The following is a 25,082-nucleotide window of genomic DNA, read 5'->3' on the forward strand; positions in this document are numbered from 1 at the left end:
TGGATCTTAAGATCTATGGGATATTGTTGAGACCGGAGGATCAAGCGGCTCTCACTCCACAACAACTCAATGAGTTGAAGGACATTCGAAAGAAAGACAAGAAGGCTTTGTTCTTTATCTATCAAGCGGTGGATGAAGTCATCTTTGAAGGAATTTCATCGGTGACTGCGGCAAAAGAAGCATGGGATACACTCTATACATCGTACAAAGGAGAAGACAAAGTAAAGTTGGTAAGATTACAAACCCTTAGATGTGAGTTTGATGCATTAAGGATGAAAGATTCGGAATCGGTTGAAGATTTTTTCAATCGTGTTATTTCTCTTGTGAATCAATTGAGAGTAAACTGTGAAGATATTCAAGATCAAAGGATAGTAGAGAAAATCCTTAGAAGTTTGACTCGAAAATTTGAGTATATTGTTGTTGCAATTGAAGAATCAAAGGATCTTGCTTCTTTATCCATAGAAAGTTTGTTGGGATCACTCCAATCTCATGAACTACGAATGAAGCAATTTGATTATTCTCCTCTAGAATAAGCTTTTCAAACTCAAGTCTCTTTTAGGGGAGGCTCTAGAGGAAGAGGAAGAGGAAGAAATTCTTTTCGTGGAAGGGGGAGAAATGGTGGAGAAAGAAATCAAGAATATGAAAAAGATGAAGGTGGTTCTTCTACAAGAGGAAGAGGGAGAGGAAGACCTCTATCCCAAATTCAATGCTATCATTGTCAAAAGTTTGGTCATACCATGAAGTATTGTAGAAAGAAGATTGCGGAAGAAAGCAAGAAAGACTCCACCTTCATGCATGAGAAAGAAGAAAGTAAAGAAGAAGACACTTTTTCTTGCTTGTAATGTGCAAGAAGTGGCTCTTGAAGAGACGTGGTATATTGATAGTGGTTGTAGTAACCACATGACCGGCAACAAAGGCGTATTTGTAAAGTTGGATGAATCTCTCCAAAGTGAAGTTCGAACGGGTGATGACAAGAGGCTTTCCGTAAGGGGAAGTGGTGATATTCTTGTTCAAACAAAGAAAGGCGTCAAGCGCATTTCCAATGTTTTTTATGTTTCCGGTCTAAAGCACAATCTCTTTAGTGTTGGGCAACTTCTAATGAAAGAGCACGATGTTCATTTCAATGAAGATGTATGTGAAATCAAAGACAAGAATCATGTTCTCATAGCCAAGGTGAGAATGACTCAAAACAAGATGTTTCCTCTAAAGTTTCAAAGTGAAGCTTTTCCTTGCTTCAACACTATTGTCAAAGATATGTCATGGCTATGGCATCTTCGCTATGGTCACTTGAGCTTTAGCACTTTATCTCTCATGAACAAGAAGCATATGGTGAGAGGCATGCTGAATATCGACCGCCAAAATCAAGTGTGTGAAGGATGTGCACTTGGAAAGCATCAAAGAGACTCTTTTCCCATTGGAAAGGCATGGAGGGTATCAAATCCTCTTGAGCTTGTGCATTTGGATTTATGCGGGCCTATGCAAACAACATCAATTGGAAGTCTTTGGATGTTTTAAAACTTTCAAGAGCTTAGTTGAAAAGCAAAGTGGTTTCATGTTGAAAACTTTGCGTTCCGATAGAGGTGGTGAATATGTTTCTCATGAGTTTGAGAATTTCTTGAAAGAGAGTGGTTGTAGTAACCACATGACCGGCAACAAAGGCGTATTTGTAAAGTTGGATGAATCTCTCCAAAGTGAAGAGCTTTAGCACTTTATCTCTCATGAACAAGAAGCATATGGTGAGAGGCATGCTGAATATCGACCGCCAAAATCAAGTGTGTGAAGGATGTGCACTTGGAAAGCATCAAAGAGACTCTTTTTCCATTGGAAAGGCATGGAGGGTATCAAATCCTCTTGAGCTTGTGCATTCGGATTTATGCGGGCCTATGCAAACAACATCAATTGGAAGTCTTTGGATGTTTTAAAACTTTCAAGAGCTTAGTTGAAAAGCAAAGTGGTTTCATGTTGAAAACTTTGCGTTCCGATAGAGGTGGTGAATATGTTTCTCATGAGTTTGAGAATTTCTTGAAAGAGAATGGGATTCGGCATCAACTTACCACTCGGTACACACCTCAACAAAACGGGGTTGCCGAAAGGAAGAATCGGACGATTATAGAATTGGTTAGAAGTATGTTGAAAGCTAAAGTGATGCCTAATATGTTTTGGGCGGAAGCCGTTGCATGTGCTATTTATCTCTTGAATCGGGCATCATCAAAAAGTGTTCAAGGTATGACTCCTTAAGAAGCTTGGAGTGGTCATAAGCCTTGTGTTTCTCACTTGAGAATTTTTGGTAGTATTGCCTACTTTCATTTGCCGGATGAAACAAGAAGAAAGTTGGATGATAAATCTGAAATATGTATCCTTGTTGGATATAGTGAAAGTTCAAAAGCGTACAAGTTGTTCAATCCCATGACTAAGAAGATTGTCATAAGTAGGGATGTGAAGTTCAATGAAGAAGAATGTTGGAATTGGAATCAAAGTGAGAAGAAGAAAGAAGTTTTGGTAGATATGGATGAAAGCAAAGATATTCATGATGGTGGAATTGAAGAAAATGAAGAGGATGTGGCTCCTACTATCACTCCATATTCTTCTCCATCTTTTTCGGCTCCATCATCTTCATCGTCTTCAACAAGCCCTGACTCTCCTCCAAGGAAGACGAAAAGCATAAGAGAAATTTATGAAAAGTCTAGAAGAATTACCGATGAAGAGTTGGCAAATTTTGCTTTGTTTGCCGATGCCGATCCGATTAGTTTTGAGGAAGCATGTCAAGAAGAAAAGTGGAAGCAAGCAATGAATCAAGAAATGTGTTCAATCCAAAGGAACAATACTTGGGAGCTAACGGAGTTTCCAAATGGACAAAAGACTATCGGTGTGAAGTGGGTTTACAAGACAAAGTTGAATGCAAGTGGTGAAGTTGAAAAGTATAAAGCTCGCTTAGTAGTAAAAGGCTACAAGCAAAGGTATGACATTGATTACAAAGAAGTGTTTGCTCCCGTTGCTCGTCTTGAGACAATTCGTATGGTTCTAGCTTTTGCGGCACAAAATAGTTGGAAGGTTTATCAAATGGATGTCAAATCGGCATTCTTAAATGGGTTTCTTGAAGATGAGGTGTATGTTGATCAACCTCCCGGTTATGTGAAGAAAGCAAAGTGTGCCGATTGAAGAAGGCTTTATATGGCTTGAAACAAGCACCAAGAGCCTGGTATAGTCGCATTGACGGATATTTCATGAAGAATGGTTTTAAAAGGTGTCCTTATGAACACACCCTCTACATCAAAGAGAACACTAAAGGTGAGCTTTTGATTGTTTGCTTATATGTTGATGATTTAATTTTTACCGACAATAGTTCAAGTATGTGTGAAGAATTCAAAAGAAATATGATGCAAGAATTTGAGATGACCGACATGGGTCTTCTTCATTTCTTTCTTGGTATTGAGGTCAACCAAAGAGAGGATGGAATTTTTATTTCTCAAAAGAAGTATGCAAAGGATTTGCTAAAGAGGTTTAGAATGGAAGGTGCTACACATATTAGCACACCTATGGAAGTTGGTTTGAAACTATGCAAGAATGAGGATGAGACAGGAGTTGATGCAACTCTTTATAGAAGTCTTGTCGGTAGTCTCATGTACTTGACGGCTACAAGACCGGATCTTATGTTTGCGGTGAGTATGTTTAGTAGATTTATGGAATCACCAAAAAGAAGTCATTGGGAAGCCGGTAAAAGAATCCTAAGGTATGTAAGTGGAACGGTTGATCATGGGATACGTTATGGAAGAGTTTAAAGATTCAAGTTTGATTGGTTATTGTGATAGTGATTGGGGCGGAAGTGTTGATGATAGCAAGAGTACTTCCGGCTATGTTTTTAACATTGGTTCGGGTGCAATTTCTTGGGCATCAAAGAAGCAATCGGTTGTTGCTCTTTCTACGGCGGAAGCGGAGTACATTTCATTATCTTCGGCGGGTTGTCAAGGTCTTTGGCTACAATGGATATTAGAAGAACTCAAACATCCTCAAGAACATGGTACACATTTATTTTGTGATAATAGTTCGGCTATTTTACTCACAAAGAATCCAGTTTTTCATGGCAAAAGCAAGCACATAAGGATCAAGTATCATTTCATTCGAGACTTGGTAAATGGTGGAGTTGTCAACGTTCATTTTTGCAAGACTCATGATCAAGTTGCGGTTATTTTTACAAAAGCTTTGAAGACCAATACATTCATCAAGATGAAGGCAGAACTCGGTATTGTAGTGGTCTAGCTTAAGGGGGGCTGTTGGAAATTAATCTTGACCACTAGATCATGATCATCTATCCACTTGACTTCTTGGCTTGGAAGATTCTTGACCACATTGGAAATCTCCTTTGTGGCATTTAATGGCCTAGGGACTATGTTTTGTGTTTTGGAATTGTGCTAGTCATTTACTTTTCATGTGATAGTGTGTTAGTGGTACTCAGGGAAGCTAAGATTAGTTAAGTCTTATTAAATTCGGATTTGGAATGTAGGTTATGTTTTAGACTATGTATCTTCTTCATTTGTAAGTTCTTTGAGTGAAATTTGAAGGGTTTTGAGTAGTACAACAACTTGGGTTACTTTCTTTGTGTGTTTTGATATCAAGATAACAGAACAATCTTCTTCTCTTGAAACTCATCTTCTCCCTCCAACCTCGTTGGTTTCATTCCAACAATTTGTATCTAATCATACTCAGATGGACTGTCTGGTTCAAAATGGATAGTGACCCAGACTTCTCCAGACAAAGATGGATCCGAAACCAAGTGAATCTGTTGACACTCCTAGTAAAACTATCAAAAGAATAGAATGCCAGTATCACTTACATCAGTATTTATAAAATGCAAACAAGAACCACTAAGAACTTGGATTATTTCATAGACGACATACACACTAATCTCACCAGAGTGTACATGCCATCATTCATCTACACCACTTTCCGTACATACGGTATATAGGACTCAACAACACATGAAACATGGATCTGAGCCTCGGAATCACTCACGATCAACTACAATTACCCGTTTCCCAACATTGCTGCCTGTGAAGATTCCTACTAGAGCAGCTGGTGCATTTTCGAGACCTTCAACTATATCGTCCTCGTAAACTATCTTCCCTTCCTTGATATACTGATATGTCAACTCCAAGAACTGAGGGTACAAGTGTTGATAATCGAATGTCATGAATCCTTGCATTCGAATGCGCTGCGAAATGAGGGATAACAAATTATACACACCTTCTGGTTTCTCAAGATTGTATTGAGAGATCATTCCGCAAACCGCGATTCGACCCTGGACTCAATTTTAGGAGAACCGCATCGAGCATCCGTCCCCGCCCACATTCTCAAAGTAGATGTCGATTCCTTCTGGAAAATATCTGAAAGCAGAAACCTAACACTTCATATCAAGTAATGAAATGCAAGAGAGCAGGATAAGAGGGATGTAAATGGTTTTCAAAGAGGACCCAGCTGCTCTTTGTTTAGATTGAAAACTGAAAAGACGACTAAAGATGATGATATTTAGTATTCTCATATGGAAATTTGAATTTACAGACCTTTTTTTTTTTTTTTTGAAAATAATTTACAGACCTTTTCAAAGCCTGGTTCAAGTCGGGCTCCTCTTTACAGTTGAAAGGCTCATCGTATCCAATCTTGTTCTTCAATAGGTCCACCTGAGAAGGCAATGACATTAGTTAGAGGCAAAAGAGAAAAGAAAAGCAAGGCATGGACGAGAGCATCCCACTAACCAAAGAAGGATAATTTGCAATGGCCCATGGAGATGGACTACGCATGCTGAGAAAAATGAGAACTTTGGTGATAAAGATTGAGATGAACTGCTTCAAAGTGTGTTACAAAGAGATAACCTGAGAATAAACCCGAGAAAAATACTAGAGAATAAACCCAAGAAGAAAACCCGAGAGGAACCCGTGAAGAAACCCAAATTAGAAAGCCACTTCCTCTTCCTCCACTCTCTCTCTCTCTCTCTCTCCTTCTCTCTCTTTTCCCTTGGGCAGCCGACACACCCAAGTCTCTCCCCACTCTCTTGCTTTTGCCACACTCCAAATAAGAAAACCAATACCCTTCTTTTTTAGCTAGGTTTTCTAAAACACCTAAACATACACTTTCTTATTTTTCCCTGTGCCTTCCCACCGAGTGGTGGGAAATAAGGCAACTTTCCCAATTCCCAACACATGGGAAAGGCAAATACACCAAATAATACCAATAACTCCCTATGGCTTACCATCAGCTAAAGGCATGTGCTTTAAAAGCAGAAGGGAAGAGTGAAGGGATACTTATTAACTTCTGTCCACTCTTCTTACTTTCCAATGTGGGACTAAACTTTTATTCTTCCACAAGTATTTCCACAATACTTACAAAACACCAATTTTTCAAAATAACTTTTTATTTTTAAAAACAATTTTATTCTGAAAATTTCTTAACACAACAAAACCCAACCAAACCAGAATATTGAACTGCGATCACCCACAAAAAAAAATACATATAGTAAACTTTTTATGCAATGAAAGACCTCCACAAATTGCAGTGTTAGGATAATCCAATGAAGGAGCATTTTGGACTTCGGGTATCAATTAAAGGCCTAGCAAGCAGAATAAAGAGTTTAGATGATTGAACAAGTGTCTATGAAACCTTATTTTTTATGTTTTTAATGAAATTTAAGTGATTTAAAACGATATATATGAATATATATTAAATATATAGTTTAAATATATAACAATCATCACGAGTGATAAGTCACCTTTTCATTGGATCCAGCACTGCCAACCACGTAGCAACCCATCAGCTTAGCAAATTGCCCAACAAGCTGGCCAACTCCACCAGCTGCCGCTGATACGTAGACATATTCCCCTTTCTTGGGAGAGCAAACCTCATGAAATCCAGCATAAACTGTGAGACCATGCAGTCCTACATACAATGTCCTATATAAAGTTAGAACTTGGAAGTGTCAAAACATACCGAAATGAAAAAATTTCAATCTAAGAAAGATTATATATGATTAATTAGTGTGATGTGGACTGAAGGAGATTCTGTGAAGTACACTGAAGGAGATTGTGTGAACTCATTTAGATGGTTTAATGGTTGGTGCAAGAACTACAATTTCAGATAAATTCATTAAATCCTCTTCTCAAGGATTTCAAATGCCAATCACTGTGTAATTTCACGACCGGCTAATAAGCTTTCAATGTAAGGTGGAAAGGTAATGTAATGAATACACCACACTATATGATGCCTAATATAAAATTTCCCTTTCACTTGATTGTAAAAAAAAAAAAGAGCCTGCTGATAAAAGTGAAAAAAGAAAAAGAAAAAGAAGTAGTCTCCCAGTTTGGGCTAATATGAAGGGTTGCAGTTTGCAAGTTTGGGGCTAATTAATATGTTGTAATCCTTGTAATTTTGTTTTCTCATAATGGAAAATTGTGTTCTCCCATGGACATAGGTATCTTGGCAGAACGACGAAAAATCTCGGTATGTATTGTTGGAATGACAGCAAGTAGATGGACGGAGAAGATGAGATTCAAGAGAAGAAAATTGTTGTCTTGATGCCAAACGCACAAAGAATGAAGCCCAAGTTGTTACACCAGTCAAGAGACTTCAAATTTCACTAAAGTGACTTACAAACAAGAAGATGCAATACCCAAAATATAAGCTACATGTCAAATCCGAGACTAGCATTTCATAACTATGCTTAGCTTCCCTAAGCTACGACTAATACATTAGCAAATGCAAAGTAAATGCCTGATACAATTCAAAAACAATAAAATACCTTAGAACATTAGCTCCTAAAAGAGTAGATTTCCAATGTAGTCAAGTTAATGTTGCAACCTCCCAATGTAGTAGTCAATGCAGCAAAGTTCCAATCAAGGTTTAAAATTTTGATTTCGGTACCGGTTTCGGACTTCCGAAAAACCAAAATTTCGGCCGAAATTTTGTAACGCTTTTTTAAAAAAATAAAAAATGCATTTTCTAGAAATTTGGGCCGAAATTTGGTAAATGGCGAAATTAGAAATTTCGCCAAATACTGGTTTCGGTCCCCACCGAAATCCGAAATTTAAAACCATGGTTCCAATGTAGGACCATTCAATGGGTGCATGGCAAACTCCATGCAAGTAATGAGTTCTAAGAAAGTTCTGAGAAATTGAAGTGGTCAATCTCATATTTCCAACATGTGAGTGTTGAGGTTTTTTTTTTTTTTTTTTAACCCGGAAATTGAAGAGCCCCGGGGCGGACCGCCAAGAATATATAAAAAGAGTCAGCCAATACAAGGGAGGCAGAGCCAATTAGCCTGGATGATTACAAGAAGAAAATGCTTGCAACCAAATAACCAAAATTGAGTTAGGGAGCGAGGGGCGAAAAAGCAGCCCGAGGCAACAACTTACAGGGAGCACTAATCCTAGTGGATTCTTCTGCGTACCTTGTTGGAAGGTCTGATGTTAGGGAGGCCGGCAGCATCACATCTAGCAGACCCTCTGGAATGGCGAGGCAAATTTGCCCATGAGGAGTAGAAGATGTTGTTCTTGGAGGAGCATCCGAAATTGGCGAGGGAGTCAGCTACAAAATTGCCTTCTCGATATTGGTGTTGGCAGCAAGGGGAGAGGATAGCAAGAAGATCTTGAATTTCTTTCCAAAGGTATTGGATGGCCCAGGGGATTTGGCCTTTGCTGAGGATGAGGTCAATTAAAACTTTACTGTCCGATTCAACTATTATCTTGGGCACTTTAAATGCCGAGCAGCATCTAAGCCCATCCAAGAGGGCACGAGATTCGGCCACCATGTTGGATCCGATCTCGTAGTATAGGGAAAATGTGAGGATGATTTTTGCATTATGGTCTCTGATTACTCCTCCACCCCCGGATTCACCCGGGTTGCCTTTTGAAGCGCCGTCGATGTTAAGCTTAAAAAAGCCTTTTGGAGGTCTTTTCCAAAGAATCCAACTATCTTTCTGAGAGCACGGAGGGTTCGGTGGAATCCCGATTTGGGAAAGAGAGAGTTCTTCTATCAGATTGGGGGTTTTAGGGAAGCCATCACAGAAGCGCAAGCTTTTGATTCCTTCAATAATAAGACAGATAATCTTACTTGGATCATTGAGCTTACCTTCCATTTTCCGGGAGCATCGTTCTCTCCAGATTTCCCAGGATATGAAAGAAGCTGAGATGCCGGAGAGAAATGAATAGAATGATTTCCTTTTAGCGGCAGCCGCCCACCATGTGAGGATTCTAGCAAAGATCCCTTGGGAGGGAATCAAGGTGATATTCCAAAGGCTAGCAAATGCTGACCAAATACTACGAGCTAGGTCTCCATCGACGAATAGGTGATTAAGAGTTTCTTCCTTGTTGGACGAGCAGCATGAGCATTTGGAGGGGAGCTGGACATGGTGAGATTTGATTCTATCGTCTGTAGGGAGGGCCCTTTGGAAGAGTTTCCATAGGAAGCAACTGATTTTGGGCGGAAGGTGATCCCAGACTGGGCCGACCCAAACTAGAGGTTGAGCTTTGGATCTGAACAGATTCCAAGCTGAGTTTGTGTTAAAAGAGCCAGACGGGGCGGGGCACCAGATCAATTTGTCATCTGATTGGGTGAGAGACGGCTTGGAATTGATCAATCCTTGGAGGATAGAAGGAGGGAGGTGGTCACATAGCATCAGCAAGTTCCATTGCCCAGAAGGGAGGATCAAATCCTTAATGGAGACGTTGAGATCGATGGATTCTTTGTGAATAGCAAAGGTATGTAAAGGGGCGCTGTCAATCCATAGGTCAGTCCAGAAAGCGATGGACCCTTGTCCAACCACCCACCTGGCATTAGCAATCCAAATGTCTCTGACGGAAAGAATTTCCCTCCACATTTTGGAGCAACCCTGGGTAGGATTTATAAGGTTTAGGTGATGGTTGTTGCAGTAGATGGATCGCATTAAAGAGCTCCAAAGGGAGGATTTGGCGTGGATATGATGAAGAGCCTTGATTCTGAATGCTGAACATAGATCTGCGATGGACTTGGTGGCTAAGCCGCCCTCAGCTTTAGGCTTTGAAATGCGGGGCCAGGAGACCCAGTGAGTTTTAGGCCCATGGTCTCCACTGCCCCACCAGAAATCTGACATTATTCTGTCGATTGTGTGCTGGATAGCTTTAGGTGGAGTGATGGCAGACATGAGGAAGATGGGAGTACTGGATAGAACATGGTTGATGAGAACAAGTCTTCCAGCTTGAGAGAGTAACTTACCCTTCCATTCTTCAATTTTGGATCTAATTTTTCTAATTAGATCGTCAAAGAAGCAAGTTTTCAACCGGCCGGCATAAAGTGGGACACCAAGGTAGGTGATGGGAGGGGTTTTGTTGGTAAAACCGGTAGAATTGGCTATGATCCTCTTCCTGCTGAGAGAGGTCTTTGCTGAGACTACAAAGCAGCTCTTTGATTTGTTGATTTTTTGTCCCGAAATCATCTCATATGAGGAAAGAAAGGACATGATGCTATTTAGGCTAGATTTGCTCCCGTTCGAAAAGATAATCGTGTCGTCAGCGAAGAGACAGTGGGTGATGGGGATACATCCTCTCATTCTAAGGAAGTAGGTTGCTCCACCTTCTCTGAATAGGGCAGCCAGACCTCTGCTTAGAACTTCTTCCGCTAGAATGAAGAGGCAGGGGGAGAGGGGGTCTCCTTGACAGAGGCCACGAGAGGATTGAAAGAACCCGTGGGGCTCTCCGTTTAAAACTATTGAAAACCAGCTTCTATGGGTGCATTGCATGATCAATTTCCTCCATTCCAAGGAGAAGCCAAACCGTTCTAGCACATCCAGTAAGAATTGCCAGTTTAATCTGTCGAACGCTTTTTCCATGTCAATTTTGAGGATCACATTGCCTCATCTGACCTTCTTGTTGAGACCGACAATCATCTCCTGGGTGATGGCAATATTGTCGGTGATGGACCTGCCTTTAACGAAAGCACCTTGCTCTTGGGAGATAATTTTAGGCAAGACCCTTGCAAGCCTTGAGACCATGACCTTCGAAAGGATTTTGTAGCAGAAGTTGCACAGGCTGATGGGTCTGAATTCAGAGAATGTGAGAGGGTTTTCATTTTTGGGGATCAAAGCTAGGAATGTGGAAGAGTAGTGCCTGGAAAGGTTACTACCTTCGAAGAAGGCAGTTGCAGCTAGAAGGAGGTCAGATTTGATCAAGTCCCAACAAGAAGAGTAGAAGATACCTTCGAACCCATCTGGCCCAGGGGCGCTTTCCAGAGGGCTGCTGAAAATGGCTTCTTTGATTTTCTCCTCCGATGGGGCTGCTAGGAGCATATGATTGTCTGCAGGAGAAATCAACTTAGGGATGAGATTTAGCAGGCCGTGGTGAGTCCTTTTCTCCTCCTCAGCTAATGCTTTCTCAAAGTAGGTGGAAGCCAAGTCTTTGATCATGCCCTTATCTGTGATCCAGTTCCCGTTGTGTCTTACTTTGGTGACTCCTCCCAGGTTCCTTTGATGTTGCATAGCAGCATGGAAGAATTTATTGTTTCTGTCTCCTTCTTTTAACCACTTCTCCTTGGTTTTCTGTCTAAGGAAAATTTCCTCGTAGAGAATGGTTTCATTCAACCTGTCTATGGCTTCTGATAGACTTTCTGATGTGGTGGAATTTGGGTTAGATTGGTGGTCCAGCTCGGCTTTGAGAATCCTGTCTTCATTGGGTGTTGTGGTTTGTTTATTTCTACTATTTTGTTGCCTTGGGCATGATTAGTTCAGATTTTGTCTGTCGGATTTCTCAACGGTTGTGCACTTGAGGGAGTATCCTTTCTTCCTTGAAAACATTAAACAAGGAAAGGATGCAAAAATAGAATGCGTAAATTTAGATAACTTGGCTTCGTATGTTTACAATAGCAACAGGCTCCGATATGAATTGTAGAGTCCAACTTACCAAGGACGCCAGCGTAATACGAAAGTGGCACATCGGTTTCTTTAATCTTGAGCATGTTCTCAGGCCTAAATATGAGACTGTATTCCTCACATCCAGTTATCCCCCACGCCAAACTCTCTTTCTTGAAGTCCGAATGTCCATGCATAGATATGAGACTGTACTCCTCCCATCCAGTTATCCCCCACACCAAATCCCCTTTCTTAAAGTCCGTATGTCCAGAATCTGTAACTTTTGCTACACCAAAGCCAATTATGGGCTGCATAATATCAAGAAAGAAGCAAATATAAGTTCAGCACCTGGTAGGAGGCAAAAGAAAAGGCTCAAAACTTTTCCAACTTAAGACCCTTGACTTATTGATGACTCAAGACATGTATTTAATCAAGTTTTTGACGTTTAAAGTGAGAGCCTGAATTTTTGAAATTTTCAAGCATTTGATTGAATTGTTGGCAGATCATGCTTTCTCAAGTTCTACAAGAAAGTTAGTTTTGGCATTATATTTATATGCACCCAACCATCCATCAATCATGTCCTCTCACCATTACCACTCAATCAATGGCAACCGTAAGGATGTGATTAATCTAAATTTTCTACCTTCTCATGACCCAGAAAGAAACCACTATTTTAGAGTATTCTAGTTTTAACAATTTACGAATAGAGTCTCCACATTTGACAGAATTTTGCAAATCACCTCATGCCATCAATTAGTGATAAAAAAACACAAGGTAGACTTTTTTATTTGGATCATAAAAGACCAAAATGTCCTTAATGCTCAATGATATCAAGGGTATTTTGGTCTTCATACAAGGTAATTTTGTCTTTTCATATGTAAGGACATTTTGGTCTTTTATGAGTAAAAGAAATCTGCTATTGGTATATTTTGGTCACAAATTGATAGCATGACCTAATTTGCAAAATTCATAGAGATATGATGACTCCATTTGTAAACTGTACTAGAAGACTGTTTTTGCAAAGGAGTGGATGTGCAATGTGGACAATACACAGAACAACCAAACTTCACTCAAGACTCAGATGGGCTAAGAAGCGCGTTTAGCGTAAGGGCCTAATAGGGGGCCCTATGTGGCCCTCTTGAGTATAGTACGTGATAAGGGATAATAGGTCTCACTACGTTTAGGGGCCGGCCTTACTGGACTAATGGGGACCCCTAAACGCCCGCAACGTGGAAGACTTCTTTTGCCAAAAAAAAAAAAACCCATCTATCGCTGCCCAAGTAACTATGTTAATTATGTATCGTACAATAAACGAATGCAAATTGTGTATATGCTCCTGAGAAACATACAAGTATACTCCATCCTAAAGAAAACAAGTGGAAAAAATACCGATCCAGGAGTGAAGGAAGAAAGGTCGCCCGGTAAATCCCGATTCATCCGTATTCTCATACTGGGATCGGTAGAGAGGTAGAGATTCTTCACAAGGACAGCTTTGGATCCCTCAGGGACCTTCAATCTGATTTTGCTCCTTCTCACAACCATGTTTGATTCTTTCGGAAACTCTCCATTCACATACTCTCTAAATATCACCTGTTTGTTGCTCACTTCTTCTCATTTTCCGGCTCCCTTTTTCCTTGATTTCTGTCTTTTACTACTTATTTCCCTTATCCATTTCATTATATGTGTTGATGAATATGAAAGGCATGAAGATCCCAATAAGGATCCCACGTCATTTGCATCTCTTATTTCCCTTATCCATTTCATTATATGTCAGAATAGTTATTGACTTTACATTTATTTCCAAGGAAAATCACAAACCTCATAGACATTGGATTTTTCCTCTGAAATGTTTTTCCCTATGATTTTTTTTACACCTCAATGTTTTAACAAACCACTGGTGGGGTCCACCATCCCTACTCATACCCTGTGCAGTGTGAGGCCCCCCATTTCCCATTTTACACCTCATTTTTTGATGGGATGATTCCACCATCCCCGCTCATATCATATGCAGTTAAGCACACCATTTTAGACCTCATGTATTGGATTTACTAGGACTAAATAATACCCATAATATATTAGGACAGTGATAAATTTACCCTCTTCACCCCTTGAAAGAAAAATTCTCCCTCCACCTCATTTTAGCATTCCTTGTTTTTTTAATTTAAAAGACACTTGTTGTGAATTATTGTTTTAGTGTTTTTTCCCCACTCATTTCTAAAAAAAATTGATCTCTTATAATTGTCTTCCAAATTTGTGTTCTTCCTTATCATTCCATCTAAGTGCAGGCACTGGTTTGCTATTGAACTTAAGAGTCCAGGCCCCTTGAACAGCAGTTGTAGGCATTGCATAGGCAATACCTTATTTCTGTTAAGAGATGATATCGTGGGAGATATCCTTCCACCTTTAGAGATTGATTCCATCCATATCCTTCCATGATTAGTCCTGGATCATTGATCCTATTGCCTTCTTTGTGTTTCCCATTATAGGCAACTGTACAAATCAAGGACTATCATTTAGGCAGCTGTAATATTCTGTATGTACTTATTGATAGATGTAAATATCTTGTAAATCATGTTTCCTTTTATCATGTAACAAATTCAATTAATAAATGAAATCCCAGCACCCCAAAGAGGGCCAACTGAATTTCTCTATTCTCAGAATTCTTGTAACCGGGCAAACCATTTCAACAGTGTTATTGTTTCTTACATGGTATCAAAGGACAGCTTTCTCTAAAGTTGTCTAGATCCTTCTCTTTCTTATCCTTACTCCTTCTATCTGTCTTTTCTATTTGCAATGGCTGGCCTACCCACTCCGTTGATCTCCTCCACTACTCCTTTGTCCAAGAACACCTCCTCCGCCACTCCTTCGTAGGAAACAAAATAAGAAATGTGAGGCCCTTTGTGTGTGTTGGTTGCACAAGAAAGGGGTGGCAAGAAGCTTGGACGTGTGTGTGTGTGTGTGTGTGTGTGTGTGTGTGTGAGAGAGAGAGAGAGAGAGAGAGAGAGAGAGAGAGAGAGTTTTCTTTTGGGGTTTTTCTATTGGGATTTTCTCGGAATTTTCTCTTGTTACTCTCGGGGATAGTCTTTGTTAAGAGGGCAAGGAAAGGGTTGCAAGTTTGTTACTTTGGGTTAATCCATTATAATCCTTGTATATTGTTATCTCATAGTGGAAGATAGTGTTTTTGCCCGTGGGTAGGCATCTTCGCCGGACTACGTAAAATCTCGGTGTTCATCTTGTGGCTTATTTTCTTATTTTACTTTTCTGTTAATCTGTGCACGATCAGATCAGATTTGCTGGCAGATTTTCTCACCAAATTGTTTGCTTTATGGAAAACGTTTTCTCATGTTCTACAAGAAAGCTTGTCTACACTTAGTTCTTGTTTGACTGGAGTTGAGTAAGCAAGTGTTCTAAAACACAATGTCTTAGAAGCTCATAAGCAGACTAAAGCTATACAAATTAAATTGATTTATATGCACCCAGATCCATCAATCATGTCCTCTCACCATTACCACTCAATCAATTTGTTCAGTTAGCTGCAGTAAACTGCGAGAAATTATATGATGAAGGACCATATAAACACTTGCTCATCATCCCATCCTTGATATTTGATCACTTTTTGAGGAACTGTTGTTGGATCAAATAGCAAGGATGGTACTTCTATCATACCACCTTTTAGTGTTTACGGCCCTTCTGCCCCTTCATCATATAATTTACTGTAGATTGCATAGACAACAATGGCAACATCAAGAAATAGAGTGAGTAAGAGATTCGCCCTAAGGCACTATTTGGTTGCAAGTATTTACCTTGTAGAGTAGTGGTATGAGTAGTCAAGAAGTAGGAGACAAGCATTGGATTTACCTGGAACTTTTCTCGTAGCATAGCTGTAAGCAAGGTTTTAAATTTCGACCAAAATCTAAAATTTCGGGTTTCAGTCAACCCCAAAACCGAAATTGTATATACTCGAAACATTACCATATTTCGTACGAAAATTTGAAATTTCAATCAAAATTTCATTTTCCCCAAAATTTTGGCCGTAAAATCTAGATTTTTTATATTATTTAATACTTTTCTGAAATTTCAGCTGAAATTGCCTAAATTTCGGTAATTTCGGCTTAAATTTTCTATGAAATAAAATATTATTTTATTAGGTTTCGTGGATTTAGCCCGAAATTTCAGAATTTTGGCCAAAATTTTCAGTTTCGGTGAGGACCGAAACGCTTATCGAAACCGAAATCTAAAACCTTGTTGGTAAGTAGTGTTTGGTTGTCAACCTCGTAGAGTAGTTGTGGGAAGTATCATTACCAATACAGAGAGAGAGAGAGAGAGAGAGAGAGAGAGAGAGAGAGAGAGAGAGAGAGAGAGAGAGAGAGAGAGAGAGAGAGAGAGAGAGAGAGAGAGAGAGAGAGAGAGAGATCATTATTCTCAAAAAATCCAAAATTGCTTGATGAACAGATTGGCCATCTTATTATCCCTCTATGCCTAAACAGATTCCATTCTTAAACATTCGGCCATCCTATTATTCCCTCCATGCCTAAACAGATTCCATTCTTAAACATTCGGCCGCGATCTCGTAGTTCTTGGTTTGCCCGGATCCCACGAGTGAATAGAAAGTAAGATTCCCACGAGTGAATAGAAAGTAAGATCTACATTGGATCTTACCTGAATCGCCCGGTTTTACATTTGTCAAGTTCTTTGTTTGAACCTATAAGCCATTCTTTTTGGATATTTTCAAATTATTTTTAAAAAAATATAAAATATTTTTAATCTAAACATTTCTTTCTGGTGAAAAGGTATTTTCATTCATGTGAAAGGTGTCAGTCGTGTATTTTAATTTTCTATAAAGGGTCTCATTTCAAATGAACTTCAAAATTGCCTAGGTTCTAGAGCCATGTTCTTCGTCACTTTTTATTCTATCTAATTGTGGGCACACTGGTTTGCCCTTCATCATAATTGTGGACATTGTATCATAGGAACTTTATTTCCATGTAGCCACATGCATAGGTGGGGAAATAGTTATCTTTAAGATAAAAGCCTTTATTGGCTTGCCTGACCAAAATCTTATTGATTTATATAAGTCATTTTATTCACATTTCGGTCTTTTGCATCTCCACAATTTGATCATTCATGGTACCAATTAATCATAATGACTTGGCCGCACTACATTTTTCTAATCATAATAGCTGATATTTATACTCTGGAAACACTTACAGAACGGGATTTCATTTTGAAAATAAAGACGATAGTGAAATTGACCAACGATTTGATCACTTCACCTCTGTATTTTTATTTTTTCTTGCATTCTATGGGGATTCGAGCTCACTTCATTTCATCCGCATATGTCAAAATGTTAGATTTAGTCTTTATTTTCCTAACGAAATCCCATTTTGCTAGCAGCCCCTAGGGATTTTCGCGAACAGGCTGACTTTTGCATGAGAGAACAGGCTCACTTTTCAGCAGATTTTGTCTTATTCATTTAATTCAATCGAGGTGAATGTTCTCTCATGCAAAAGTCAGCCAATAAATGCCTTCCCGTGAAATTCCCTTAAAAATGAACACCTATGAACTCTCAATAAACTTTTTTGTGATTATGAACTCCACATTGCTTGGTAAAGCCATCCCAAGCAATGTTTGAAGGTCCATATACTGGCCATATCTACACTAAAAGGGTATAAAAAGGGAAATGATTTTAGCACTCCACTGTTTTGATAGGTAGCGAAAGCTTCTTGTCTTTTAGTGTTTAAAGGGCTTTTTTTTTTTTTGATGGGTAAGCTAGGGTTAGGCAGGACCCCGACCAGATGCATTGATAAAAAAGGAGAATTACATGAAGCTCAAAAAGAAAAAGATAAACAACCTCAACAAGAGGAGGCACCAAGGCAAGCCTTAAAACAAAATAAACAACCCCAACTGTAGAGGCCAAACACAAAGCTCAAAACCAAAAAAATGATATCGCAACTCAAAACAAAGAGAATGATCCTGCTTATGAATTCTTGGGCATGAAAGGGAGCCTGCAAGAAGTGGAAGCTAGGGAGAGAAGGAGGTTCTTAGTCTTTCTTTTTTGAACCAATTGCCATGATCCTTGATCCTCAGTCATGCCTGAACATTCTTTCCTCCCAGATAGAGGAATATCTTCAAGGCTAGAAGAGGGGCGATCCAAATTTTGGACAATTGAGAACTTGTTGCTATGAACTTTAATTTGAGGAGTTGGGGTGCTGATTTCACAGTCAATTTCTTTAGCAATATCTCTAATAATGACAGGTTGGTTTGTCTTTTGATTGTTCACACCATCCCTGAGATGAGCCGTTTGCTGATTTGGGCCAGCAACCACCACCCCATCAGCAACATTGTTAGATCTTTTAACAACCCATTTCTGCTTGACCAGGAGAGCATCCTGAGGGCAACTTGAAGGAGATTGGGAGCACTTATCAGTAGTGTGGCTAAAATCATTACAAAGAGTGCAAGGATTAGGCTTCCATTCATGCTCAACTGCCTGGGTTTCATCACCTGTGGGGGTGTAGACATGAATAATATATGAGAGAGGATTGGATGCAAACACTTCAACACAAACCCTAGCATAATAAAGCCTAGAGGCCTCTGCCGTTTGCGTATCCATGTATACTGGCTTACCAATGAGGCTTGCCAATTTTTCGAAACCTGTAGGGGTCCAGTATTTGAGATGAAGGGCAGGGAATTTTATCCAAACTGGGATCGAAGAGAGTTTCATCTTCTCTAGGGCGCAACCCGGGTACCATTTTTGCAAAATGAGAGCTCTCCCTCCACAAGTTGTGGATGTTTCTAATACTTTTGTGCAGTCCTCCTCCAAGTTAAATTTGAAAAGGAAGAAACTGTTGGGGAGAGCAATGAGATCAAAATCTCCCTTCAATCGCCATATCCTAGATAGGTGGTTCTTTAGAGCTATGTAATATGGTCTTGGACCCAAGAAGTACCCAAGGAGGCAGTTTTTCCATTTTACTTTAGCTTCTTTAGAGTCTCCTTCCATGAAGGCAGCCTTTTGAATACCATCTTTAGTGTTTAAAGGGCTGCCAAAAGGTTATTTACAGTTCCCAAAAATCTCTTACAACTCCAATTAAAAACCAAAAAACAGGCTACTTTCGCGACATATCAAAACAAAACAGTAGAGTGCTAAAATCATTTGCCTAAAAAATCAAGTCATAAAAAATACCGATCCAGGAGTGAATGAAGAAATATAGCCCGGAGAATCCCTACTCATCCGACCTCGCATATAGGGACAACAGGCTAAGTAGAGGTTCTTAACGAGGACCCATTCACGTAGTCTCTCAGTATCACCTGTTTATTGCTTACTTCTTCTCCTTCCTCCATTTTCCCTCTGCTTCCTAATCAAAACTCTAGTGTTTTACTAATTCCCTATTTGTAGAACTTTTGAAGTGATAACTAATATGATTTGTGTCATCTATTTTTGTTAGCAGAACGTACGTGTGACGTAAAAAGAAATAACAGGAAGATGCTAGAAAAAGAAATAGCGGGGAGGGACTAGAACGGGGATTATCAAAGTCCCATTTTTCCTAAAACAAGGTGAGTCGTCCCATTATCAAAACATGGTCGGTGGTTTGTAAATTCATTTTCTATCTAAATTGCTTTAAAAATATGAAAAAAGTACTAGACCGAGGTATTTTTTCATGGAATATTATTTAAAAAAAAAGAAAAAGGAAAATGTTATTAGCACTACTGTATTTTGATGAGGGCACTTCCCAATTTATTCAAAAGTACAGTATGGCCCGTACCATAGGATGATCCAAACTGTCCATTAGATGGGCCACAGCCTAAATAGGCTTTGCCCCAAAAATCATTACCATAGGTTGATCCTAACCCTCCGATCTGTATGTTTGAGGGTTGATCCTAACCCTCTATAGATCGGAGGATAAGGGTTAACCTAAGGAAATAAGTTTTTGGGCACAACCAATTTAGACTGTGGCCCATCTAATGGACGGTTTGGATCATCCTATGGTGCGGGCCATACCGTACTTTAAGGGTGTCAATTTTGGCTCGAGCTCGGCTCGAATCCTTAACGAGCCAAGCCGAGCCGGCTCGTTAAGCTTAACGAGCCGAGCCAGAGTTAGGCCAAGCTCGGCTCGGCTCGTTAAGGCTCATTAAGAATTTAATATGTTTATATATATATATATATATATATATATATATATATATATATTATATATTAATATATACACTAAAAGGGTGTCTAGAGAGTGAAAGGGGGAGGCAAAATATGTCAATTCTTTTTTGGAACCCCATTTGTTACTTGGACCACCCCCATAGTGTAAAAAGAGTAGTAAAAAAACACTAGATAGGGCTGTCCAGGGAAAATGAGGGGTGTAAAATTATTATAATTTGAGCTCGATAAGGCTCACGAGCCTGGCCGAGCCTGACCGAGCCGAGCCGAGCCTGGTTCGAGCCCGAGCCGAGCTTGGCTTTTGAGCTTAACAAGCCGAGCCAAGGCTCGGCCAGGCTCGTTTACACCCCTACCGTACTTTGAATAAAGTGAGGGGTGCCCTCATCAAAATATAATAGTGCTGATAACATTTCCCTAAATATCATAATTTTTTTCATAGATCGAAACATCCCCGCAATCTACACCCAAACCCTGGCATAATGTGGGGCCCACTACTTCACACCTTATGGTTTATTAAGGGGGACCCACCATTTTGCACCCATTGGTCCAACCATTTTACACCTCATTGTTTGATGAAGTGGGGGCCACCATATTACACCTCATGTTTTGTTGGGCTGGGACCAGCATTTGACATACATACATAGAATGGGTGGGGCACACCAGTTTACACCTCATGTTTCGGGGGGTGGAGCGCATCATTTTTACAGTCATTGGTGGGGCCCACGTCCACCATATCCACCCATATTCTATACACTGAGGCCACCATTTTACACCCATGTTTTGACAGGGTGGATCCCACCATCTCCACCTGAACCCTTCCATAGGGTGGGGCCAATTTTTTTTCCCACATCCACCTCCTCTAGTGTTTTAAGACTAAAAAGACTACAACGGGTGGCCCAGTGAAGAAAAGGGGCCAAATATAGGCTTAACATTTTATACCCCAGCATGAAAAAGACATGTCCTGGGGCTGGGTTCCGACTTCGTACTTCACCAAGAGTTGATGTCTAAAATTCCATGTCCATACAAATATTAGAAGAGAAACGTGAAGCCTAATATAAATGCTTCTAGACTATATCGAAGTGAAAAAGCATTTATGTCTGAGACTTGCATGCTGCAGAAAATGAAGTATTCTTAGCACATAACTTGTTGGTAATCCTGTAGAGAAATTACCAGAGCCATTGCCAACCCAGGTCAGTATAACTTTGGGTTAGACGAGCCTTACAAGTATACAGAAGAACCCAATTTGAATGGCCACCCTTTGTCAGTTCCCCATATGAAATAAGCTCCATTGTCATTGATTTCTATTTTCAAGCTATAAATGCTCTCGGGTCAAAATATCAGCAGAACATTTACATGTTTCCTGTTTTTTCCAACATAATTGCTCGATTTAAGTGTTTGAAGTTCGAATTTCATCGTCGGGTAATTTCCCGATAGCTCAACAACTGATCTGAGAAGAACCAGGGCGACTCATTTCGACACAGTTTCTCCCAACATGAGACTCCACATCCGCATTGCGTTGTGTGGAACAAACTCAAGACATGACTCAGAAATAGGTCTTTTGAGTTCTTTTAGTTGACCAATTATGACCCAACTTGAACATAGTTTTACTAGACTAGCAAGCCAGAGCCACATTCTCCACCTCAACCAAAGGATTGGAGCCAAAGGGGCTTTGTCACAAACAGACCTTCAAGCATGACATGACATTCAGATGAGCCAATAAACAAATTGGGATTTCATCTACTATCCCAGCTAGTATTCGCCAAAAACCCTAGGAAATAGTACAAATTTGACTGTTCAAAGAGTATCCCTGAGTTCATGAATCCAAACTTAACACACCCCTATTTCCTTTACCTTTTTGTTATCTCTTCTTTCACAAGAAAGAGAAGTTTGTTGCTCTATATAATACTATAAAACTCACACTCACCTTGACCATTCCAGATAAGTGAAAGGAAGCACAGTGTCTCTGGAATTATGTTGGAAGAGAGAACCCACGCAGGTACTTCGAATCCACCCCCGACTCGCGCACAAGTGCAATCCGTCCTGTTCGTGCCACCTAAAGGGAAAGGACCACCCAATAGAAGCAAACCAGAAAAAAATAGAATACTAGATTAGAAACATCAAGATATTTCAAAGCTCAAAGCAGGCAAGTATTTGGAAAAAGAATGCTAAAAAGAAGGTCAAGTTTATATTCCTTCCTAAAACAGTTATTGGGCCCCACTTCTGCCTCGTTTATGTTATCAAATCCACTGATCTGAACGACAATCATAGGCCTGGCTAAATGCAATTGAGAACACCTTGATCGGATGATCCTAGGTCTTCGATCCATCAAGCCTCGTTTAGGGTTCCGCCAAGAACCCTAATTGATTTTTGCAGTCCATCTTACGCATGGGAAATCATTTCAAGATGGGACCCAGACCATGTGGGTTAACTCATGATGTTCTACCGGATCAACAGTCTTGATTTGACATACATGTTCCCCTGGAGGGCCTAAAAATTGCCTCTAAGCATTTGATTGAAAAGTGACTAATCATTCTCTTAGAAAAATGAAGCAGAATTATCAACCAAAGTGAGAAATGGTTTCAGTGTAACAGTTCCAAAACCAAGTGTTCTCTTAACTCAGTATATCCAAACTGTAACAATGATTAAAGGCATGCAACTCATGCTATGCGAGCCCTCACTTAAATTGCTCAAAATGGAATCCAACTTCAGGGTCTAGCTAGCACTCAACTTCAAGATTCTGAACAATCAAATATGGACATGAGCACAGTTCTGGAACAGTGATAGAGCTCTTGACACGCAACCTAGCCGTGTCCATGGTTTTAAATTTCCCCCTGAATTCCTTCCACGTCATTATTTCCCCCGAGATTTTGACCGAAATTCCCAAAATTCGACGAAAATGGCCAGATATAGAAAAAAATGAAAAGAAGTTATGTTTGTATTTCATTTCATTTCATCAATGTAGAGAATGATATTTGGTAGGCAACAACATTGAATTGCACGACAAAGTAACCATATCTTATGCATGGGATGCCAGATCGGCATGAGACAAATAATACCTCGTAACTCTACATGGTATTGACATATAGTTGAAGTCCTTAGAGGGGAGACTGCTCATTTTACTTTCTTATACTTCATTAGAATGTACTTCTTTATTGAATTGTTCAAGACATGTGCGACAAGGCATGCCACTAGGCGTTCGATGTGATTAAGCCATTAATGATGATTTTCTTGCTTATGTGCTGGTTTCTAAGTATGTATTGGTGTTTATTCTAGTACTTTCTTATACCTCACTACATTGTACTTCTTTATTTGCATATGTTTCCATATGTTTCCTTGATTTTACAAGATTCCACTGAAACCAAAATGTTTCTGTTTCTGTGCCGACCGAAACCAAAGCTGAAACTGCAATTTAAAGCCTTGGCTGTGTCCATGTAACGTTAATACTTAATACCAACACAGCAATTCCAATAAAAAATGGTAAAAGTCAAATTGGATTCTGACTCACGAAAAGATCTTGAGTCCAAGTATTTGAGCCATTAAATTGACAATGTAACATAACTAAAACCATCAACAAGAGAGAAAAAAACTCAATATGGAAGCCACCCAGCCAGCAATCATTTTCAGTACTCTTCGCAGTCAGCTGTTTAATCACAAATTCATGTTGCTTTAGAACATGCCAATGACTGATAAACATGGACAAAACAAGAGGTACTAATAAAGCATGCAACTGCTAGAATAAATATTATCAATCTGAATAAACCCACCCACCAGACACACCTCGAACCCCTGGGACAAACAGACAAATTGACACTATGAAGCTTCTTGACAGAAGTAGAACTTGACGGAGTCAAGTCGTTTTGGCAGACTCTGACAACGAGCACAATGCTTTAGAAAATTGATGAGTTTATCAATGACCCAGCGCAATCAAAATATGAAAATAGAAAGTAAAACACAGATTAATTCAAGTCCAAATCTGAAGTTTAGAAATAGAAATTCAAACACTGAAATGGGCACGCCCCACAGGAAATAGGAAGTTTTTGAGTTCCAAGATATACCTCGCAGATACCATAGGGCTCCAATAACCGCTGCAGAGCAACCATCTTGTCCAAAGCTCCAGTTAGCTGAAATGAGTTGCACAAGCCCAAAAGTCAGCACCAATGGTAGAAATGAAACACGAGGATGGATAGCATCGGAAGCCACAACAAAAGGTAGATTATTTCTAGACAAGTATTTATTTAACAAAATCAATTATAGAAGGGGGGGGGGGGGGGGGGGGTGTAATAAAGCAAACAAAAGTTGCGAAAAGATAAAACCAGCCTGGAAAGTCCGTCTCTAGCTGTCAGCCAAAACAACTGGTTCTATTAAAACATGAGAGAAGTAACATCTAACTCTACTTAAGAATAACTCTACTTAAGAATTTCATTACTAACACGATGCATTTCACTTCCAGACTATTATTTTTGACACAAATAATTAGCATTTAATGAATCTCTGTCCAACCAAAGCTTCACTCCAAGCTCGCAAGAAAAGATCTAAAAGGCAGGTACATGGTGCCTGAGCTTCTGCCTCGTTTGAGCCTTGATACCAATCAGTTTCATATAGCAGGAATAATACAAGTTATTCAAAGAATGCAGGAATCATGAAGGCTGGCACCCTAAATAGACGAAGCATTCAATCATAGGTAAGAATGTAATAAGATACCAGAGAGAGAGAGAGAGAGGTATAGAACTGAAGCATGCAATCATATATATGGTCCCTGTATAAAAAGAGTTTCTGGTCGATTGACCAGATAACTTATCTAACTTATCTGGTCGATCCATCGATAAGTTATCTTTCTGTTTATAACATTTGCTTCAGTTTTATCGATCGATAAGTTATCTGGTAAAAGTGTTTCTGGTCGATCGACCAGATAACTTATCTGGTCTGTCGACTAGAAAAATCAGCTATCATCCTAACCCTTTGATTTGTGAAGGTTAAAATGGACGGGCATAAACCACCACAAATATGTCCATTTTTAACCTTCACAAATAGAAGGGTTAGGATGATCCTGTGGAGCTGATTTTTGGGCACACC

The 25,082-nt window shown here is 39.7% G+C and overlaps 2 protein-coding genes and 1 pseudogene across 3 annotated transcripts in view; all 3 read right to left on the reverse strand.

Annotated features, from left to right (window-relative positions):
- Window positions 1–4,807: 4,807 nt before the first annotated feature.
- On the reverse strand, window positions 4,808–12,177 carry LOC143861805 (2-alkenal reductase (NADP(+)-dependent)-like; annotated as a pseudogene). The gene is made up of 4 exons (XR_013240026.1): window positions 11,916–12,177; window positions 6,761–6,927; window positions 5,593–5,675; window positions 4,808–5,381 (listed from the first exon to the last, which is right to left on the reverse strand). The product of XR_013240026.1 is annotated as a 2-alkenal reductase (NADP(+)-dependent)-like (transcript).
- Window positions 12,178–17,840: 5,663 nt separating this feature from the next.
- LOC143861286 (uncharacterized) lies at window positions 17,841–18,860 on the reverse strand. Its single transcript, XM_077372226.1, has one exon. The coding sequence runs from the start codon at window positions 18,858–18,860 to the stop codon at window positions 17,841–17,843; it is 1,020 nt and encodes a 339-aa protein (XP_077228341.1).
- A 2,858-nt stretch (window positions 18,861–21,718) lies between these two features.
- LOC143860762 (acetolactate synthase small subunit 1, chloroplastic-like) overlaps window positions 21,719–25,082 on the reverse strand; it is a 35,427-nt gene continuing 32,063 nt past the window's right edge. The window contains exons 11-12 of the mRNA XM_077371577.1: window positions 24,065–24,130; window positions 21,719–22,062 (exon numbers count right to left, since the gene is read on the reverse strand). Of these exons, the coding sequence (XP_077227692.1) occupies window positions 21,979–22,062; window positions 24,065–24,130 (150 nt within the window). The 3' untranslated portion in view covers window positions 21,719–21,978. The remainder of the gene's footprint in view (window positions 22,063–24,064; window positions 24,131–25,082) is intronic.

Source organism: Tasmannia lanceolata, unplaced genomic scaffold, assembly GCF_043159265.1.
Source record: "Tasmannia lanceolata isolate RefF3 unplaced genomic scaffold, GAP_Taslan_0.1 ptg000037l, whole genome shotgun sequence".
In the NCBI taxonomy this organism is placed as follows: Eukaryota; Viridiplantae; Streptophyta; class Magnoliopsida; order Canellales; family Winteraceae; genus Tasmannia; species Tasmannia lanceolata.